The sequence below is a fragment of the Salvia splendens genome, chromosome 12, assembly GCF_004379255.2.
Source record: "Salvia splendens isolate huo1 chromosome 12, SspV2, whole genome shotgun sequence".
In the NCBI taxonomy this organism is placed as follows: Eukaryota; Viridiplantae; Streptophyta; class Magnoliopsida; order Lamiales; family Lamiaceae; genus Salvia; species Salvia splendens.
In genome coordinates, this window is record NC_056043.1 from 28,821,220 (window position 1) to 28,827,218 (window position 5,999).

A 5,999-nucleotide genomic window follows, 5' to 3' on the forward strand; every position below is an offset into this window, starting at 1 on the left:
TTTAGTCTTTTTTTTTACTGGCGTTGTGAAAATCTAACGGTAAGTGGCTGTTAAGCCAATTTTGACTGTATTAAGCATGTTGATTATGAAATTTATTTATTTTTTAAGTATTAAAATTATTGTTCTTGAAAACCAAATTAAATGAATAACATGCTAGAATTAACCTAGAAAAATTCCATCCAAACACAATTCCACAAAGATCAAAGTTCAATCCTAAACACAACTGCCATGAATCATGATTCGAAATTGAAAATTGGAGAAAGAAAAAAGAGGATATAATTTGAAGTTAATGTACAACGAGCTGCCTACCCTAATTCCCCAAATCCCCACCGCCGGCGTCCTCTTCCAGCCCTTTGGGTACGGTCACCACCAGGTCGCCATCCTCGTAGGCGGAGGACACGAGCTCTGGCCGCGTGGAGAGCAGCAGGCAGAACCGCGAAAGATCGAGCTTGAAATGTCGTTTCCCCTTGTGACAATTTTCGTGATGCAGGGGTAGATTGCCCCGGCGTCGGCCCTACATGTTTAATAACTCAACATTATTGATATTGTCCTGGAAATTCCATTGATCCTCGGCTAGCTATTGTCCTGGAAATTTCCCCTTGTCGTTTCCCCTAGTCGGTCACCATCATGTCGTTTCCCCTTGTGACAATTTCCCCTTATTGATATTGTCCTGGAAATACCATATTACTAACAACGATGGCTTCGGCTAGCTATTGTCCTGGAAATTCCATTGATCAACCATACATGTTTAATAACTCTTAACATTATTGATATATCTTCTTGTTAGTATATAAATAACCAATCAACAAAAACTACATTAATGTTCCAACTGTAGTAGAGTAGCACAATTTCAATTGTGTTAAAATAATAATGAACAGTGGAGAGAGTCAAACTCAAGCACATTATAAGAAGTCATAGAAAGCAACTGGCAACAACACTGGACAAACCTCAAACAATGAAATCCTACACATGAAACAAAGAATTCAGAGTCAACATATCAAAAGGATTTATTGTACAAAAGGAAACCCCTAAAAAAATAAACATCCCACAAGGTTAATGATTCACACTAATTTTAAACAACTAGAAAGAATATGACAAAAGTTAGGAGCCAGCAGGAGAGCCTTTGGAACCAAACCATAGGCACTTATCCTTCACAGCTTCTGACTCATTTGCATACTCTTTAAATCTGTATTCTTCTTGCTTGCTTGAAGAGGGCACTTTCCCCTCGCTGTAGCACTGGCAGCACAGGCTGAAGTGCCCTTGCGTCTCCTTGAAACGCGACCCAATTATGGGATACCGGCAGGTAGCACAGACATGCCTTCCATGGCGACTCCTATCTCCGCTCTCTAGCTTCAACAGGGTCGACATGATGCTAAACCCCCATTCTTGATCATCAAACATGGCAATGAACTCTGTCAAGGAAACCAAGGAGTTGTCCGTCTCTCCATGAATTTCCAAGATCTCACTTATCCCATGTGTGGGAATGTAGATCGTCCTCAGCAGCTTGATGTATTTCTGAGCATCCGATTTTTTTATCTGCGTACTGCCTTCGTTCACAGGTCTCCATAAGAGTGACTCGTATGCAATTTGCTTCCGCTTGTCTGCAGAGCCGCCGCAGAGAGGGGCAAGAACGGCGAAAAACATGCCCAAATCCACCCTGCCCGACTCTGATTCGTCCAAAACGCAGAGAATTTTCTGGTTTATAGCTTTGACAGCTCCCACAAAAGTTTCTGGCTTCAAGAAACTAAGCAATTTGTGGAGAATTCCTTCTAGTGAAGCTTTGCGTATTGACTTTTCAGGCATGCCGCTGCCAGAATAGGAGATGGGCACATCCCCTTCACTCATTTCTTTCTTGATAAGCTCAACCTCACACCGGTTCAATCTAGTGATCCTCTGAAAGTTTCTGATATCAAGTGCGATGGCTAGCTCTGGCCTTAGTGTGGTTTTCTCGCCTACGACCTTAAACTTTGAGGGCTCAACGGTGATGAAGGCTGCCTCACCATTGCCATTACCGTTCCCCCTCAACTTCCTCTTCTGCAGCTGCTTCAAATGTGCTATAGCATCATGCAATTCCACTCTGTTGGTCATCTTTAAAGCTTCTTTCAAAGCTTTCTTAGCATCCTCAGTTTCTCCAGCTCCTAACAAAGAGACAGCCTTATTCAATTGCGCTCTCCAATGGTTTGGACACACGGCCAAAACCCGAGTATACATCTCTGAGGCTCTCTGATACCTACCCATATCCATATACAATCCTCCCAAATTGTACAAAGCATCCACATGACCCGGTTTCAGATCAATCGCCTTTTGGAACTCCTTAATAGCATTCTCATCATCACCCATGGCATGCAAAGCCGAAGCCAAATCACAATGTGCATCTGCATAATCGTTCTTCATATAAATAGCCTCTTCCAAAGCCTTCACAGCTGCCTTATACTCCCCTACACCAAACAGAGCACTTCCCAAAAGCTTCAACGCCCGGAAATGAGTGGGACACAGAATAGCAGCCTCTCTATAATGCTCACAGGCACCAAGCACCATACCTTCTCCTTCAAGTGCAATCCCTAAATTCACATGAATCTGAGGCAACAAATAAGCCCATTGATTCCCACCAGCCTCTGCTGCCTCTAAGGCAAGCAAAAACTCGGCTTTCGCCTCACTATGCAAACCAAGAACATACAAACAATTCCCTGCTCTAAAATGAGGCTTCACATCAAATGGTGTAAGTTCACAAGCCCTCTTGAAACTCACCAATGCCTCCTTAAATAGGTAATGCTCGTATAGCACACGACCGATGGCCATTTGGCCATCAAACGCCTCAGCTCGTGATCGTGCCCTATCTGCCCTCGACCTCAACACCCCCAACTCCTTCACAAAAGCTGCATAATCCGCAGAGGACTCATCCCAAATAACTCTCTTATCCGATATCTCACTCGATGGGCCAAGCTCTCTAGACCATCCCGGATCGGAGAAAACGTCTGAATTGTCATTCTTTATCTTCCCATCCTTCATTTGCTTCATTTTCAACCTGTTGATCAGAATCTCCAGATCATCGACCAGCTGCCACGTGTCATCGAACACAATGCCGTGGTTAGGGGATGCAGCCCAAGCGGCAGTCCGCTGCTTCTTGTGGGGCTCCATCACACGCTCATCCGCGACGGAGGAAGACGACGCCGCCTCCTCGGAAGCCTGAGAGATTCCATTCTTATCTTCCGATGGCTTGAGCTCGAGGCCGAGGGCATCGAAATCTCTGTCCACGTCGCCAGCTCCGTCGTCGTAGGTACGGAGGAGGCCGTCAAATGTGAGGCCTTTCTCGCCGTCGATGAATTCTCCGTACGTGCGGAAAACCTCGTCGAGAATTGCGCTAATCTGTTCGTCGCTGAATTTAACCCTAGGGTTGACAGCCACCACAAGCGCCGCCATCTCCTCGCGGTTCAATCCCCCATCTCGGTTCGCGTCGAATTGCTGGAAAATTCGCTTCACTTTCTCCGATCTACTCCCTCGAGTCGTCATAGCTCGATTTCACCTAGATATTCTAGGGTTTCAATTGGGAATGTTGTCTGAATTGGAAATTTAATTCGGAAAAGTGAGCTCCAGGGAATCAAATTGAGAACAAAGGGTGCCTAAATCAGAGATCAAATTGACCTCACCTAGGGCTATTACAAACATGATAAACAGTTGGGAACATAAGATTCAGGGAATTTTCCAAAATCAGCCGAGAATTGAGAGATAAATTTATAAGCTGCTTCTGAAAATGGGAAATCTAGGATTTGAAGCTAGGTAAGAGAGTGTACCTCTGTATCTGGATCTTGAGAGACAGTTAGGAAGAAAGAGAGAGTCTGCACTGCAGCATTGGTTTCTCTCTAAATTCATTTTTCGTTTTGTTTTTTAATTTTCTTTTGCTCATTATTTTATTGTTTCTTTTCAACTCAATTTTGCCATATTAATTGTGGCTGTGATGATTGAATGGGTATGTGGGGCGAAGCCAGACTGGGAATTTAATTCTCTTTTGTAGGAAATAATTTTTCTTTTTTTATTTGTTTACTTGTTTGGTCTATTTTGGGGTTAATAAATAATGATGGCTTAGTGGGTGTCATTATTGTGTTAATAATTACTAACGTAATTTAATGAAGTGGTCGTTGGGTGCAACAAAGATTAGAGGGAAATAACGATGAACTAAAAGTATAAATATATGTATGTGTGAGTTGATCAAGTGATAGAGACATAATGTCCGATGCAAAGGTTTCAGGTTCGAATTCTCTATGGCCCGGCCCTTTAAATTCATATATTAATTTACCCGCTGACACTAGAGGTGCCCACGGTTCCGGAACCGCTGGTTCCGGTTTTAGAAATTGTCGAACCGGAACCGAACCGCGAGGGTGTTTCGCGATTACGGTTCTGGTTCCGGAACCGCCGGTTTCGGTTCCGAACCGCCAATTTTTTGCGGTTTCCGGCTTGGTTTCACGATTTTCCGGCGGTTTTTCATGGTTCCGGTTTGGAACCGCCCGGAACCGAGGTTCCGGCACGGTTTCGGTTTGAAAATTTTTGAACCTGAACTGAACCACGGTTCAAAAATCGATGGTTTCGCTTTGGGTAAATTCTCACGGTTTCGGTTCGGAACCGTAACCGGCGGTTACAGTTTCGGTTTTAACTGCCGGTTCGGTAAACCTTGGGCACGTCTACGCTGACACTAGTGGTCTCCTTCGCCAGCAATTGCAATCATGAGGAAAGGATAAAAATATTATCTAATTCTCAAAGATCATATGGTAGCTGTGTCAGTGGCTATGTCTTTTTCGCGAGCGAAAGCAATCATGTCGTCACCGCCTCAATAACCAAGATTAAAACGATCTATTTAATTACAGGCACCTCTACCAAACATGACCTCAAAATGGATGTTCTTCTTGCTATTTATCGATTGATTGATTATAACCAAACTCCAATTGAGTCACTATCACATTCCATTGGTGCATAATGAGACTATTATAGATAGTCATGAGCACCCCTATGAAGTGTTTGCTAAGAATGACTAGTAAATTTAGATCTATCAAAAAGTACTAATAGTTTTTGGAATATCATAATTATTAGTTTATGAGACCTGTTTAAAATACGGATTAGCAACATGAGTAGCATTCTAGATTTTTCTGAAAGGAATAAAAAAAAGGCATTTTTTTGGAATTTGATCATCAAATCCTTGTTTGAGAGCTTGAGGAAATCTAACGATCCCAGCACTCATTCCTTTCCAAATAGGAGAGGCATCGAAATTTGTTTTGACAATGATTATATATTTAAAATATTGAGTATGAAATTTTAAGATAGTGATTTTCTTATGCTACGTGTAATTACAGAAGCTTTTGCAAAAAAATCACAGAAAATATCAAAAATTCAATAATACTTTATACAAATAAAAGTTTAGATTAGGCTAAAACCTTTCCTAATTCTACGTGTGTCACTCAATACTCCCAAACCAAAATTGTGCCAATAAATCACACCTTCTGACCAAATGCATAAATGCATTGATTGATCAATTTGCCTATCTACCTAAGTTTTATTATAGAAAATAGTGTCCTACAATCTCGTTGTGGGAAACAAATCTAAGTAATTTCGGAAAAAGCTACCAAAAACTTTACGAATTGTGACATGCAAATATTAGAACTCCTGTAGTAGGTAGATTAGATTTTACTTTTCAATGATATTGTTTGCTTTTACGTCCACTTTTTTCTTTAATTTACGTTGGTGACTTAGGGTGAATTATTTCTTGGATATGGTTACATACATTTTACATTAAATTTCATCTTCATTGATGATGATGATAATTTATACTAATTCAATCTATAAAACTTTTATTAGGTTCAGTAATCCTTTTGAAATTTACGACATATTCTCCCAATTTGCCATTGAATGTTCTACATATATTTTGGAATGTCCACCGGTATATGTCTCATTATATTTTCTTTTCAATGGATTACACACTTTACTAACTCATTTCACTTGCAATTTATACT

At 41.3% G+C, this 5,999-nt stretch overlaps 1 protein-coding gene across 1 annotated transcript; it reads right to left on the reverse strand.

The window, feature by feature from the left end:
• Window positions 1–944: 944 nt before the first annotated feature.
• On the reverse strand, window positions 945–3,929 carry LOC121758948 (uncharacterized TPR repeat-containing protein At1g05150-like). The gene is made up of 2 exons (XM_042154404.1): window positions 3,792–3,929; window positions 945–3,557 (listed from the first exon to the last, which is right to left on the reverse strand). The coding sequence occupies exon 2, from the start codon at window positions 3,508–3,510 to the stop codon at window positions 1,102–1,104; it is 2,409 nt and encodes an 802-aa protein (XP_042010338.1). The 5' UTR covers window positions 3,511–3,557; window positions 3,792–3,929; the 3' UTR covers window positions 945–1,101.
• Between the last annotated feature and the right edge of the window lie 2,070 nt (window positions 3,930–5,999).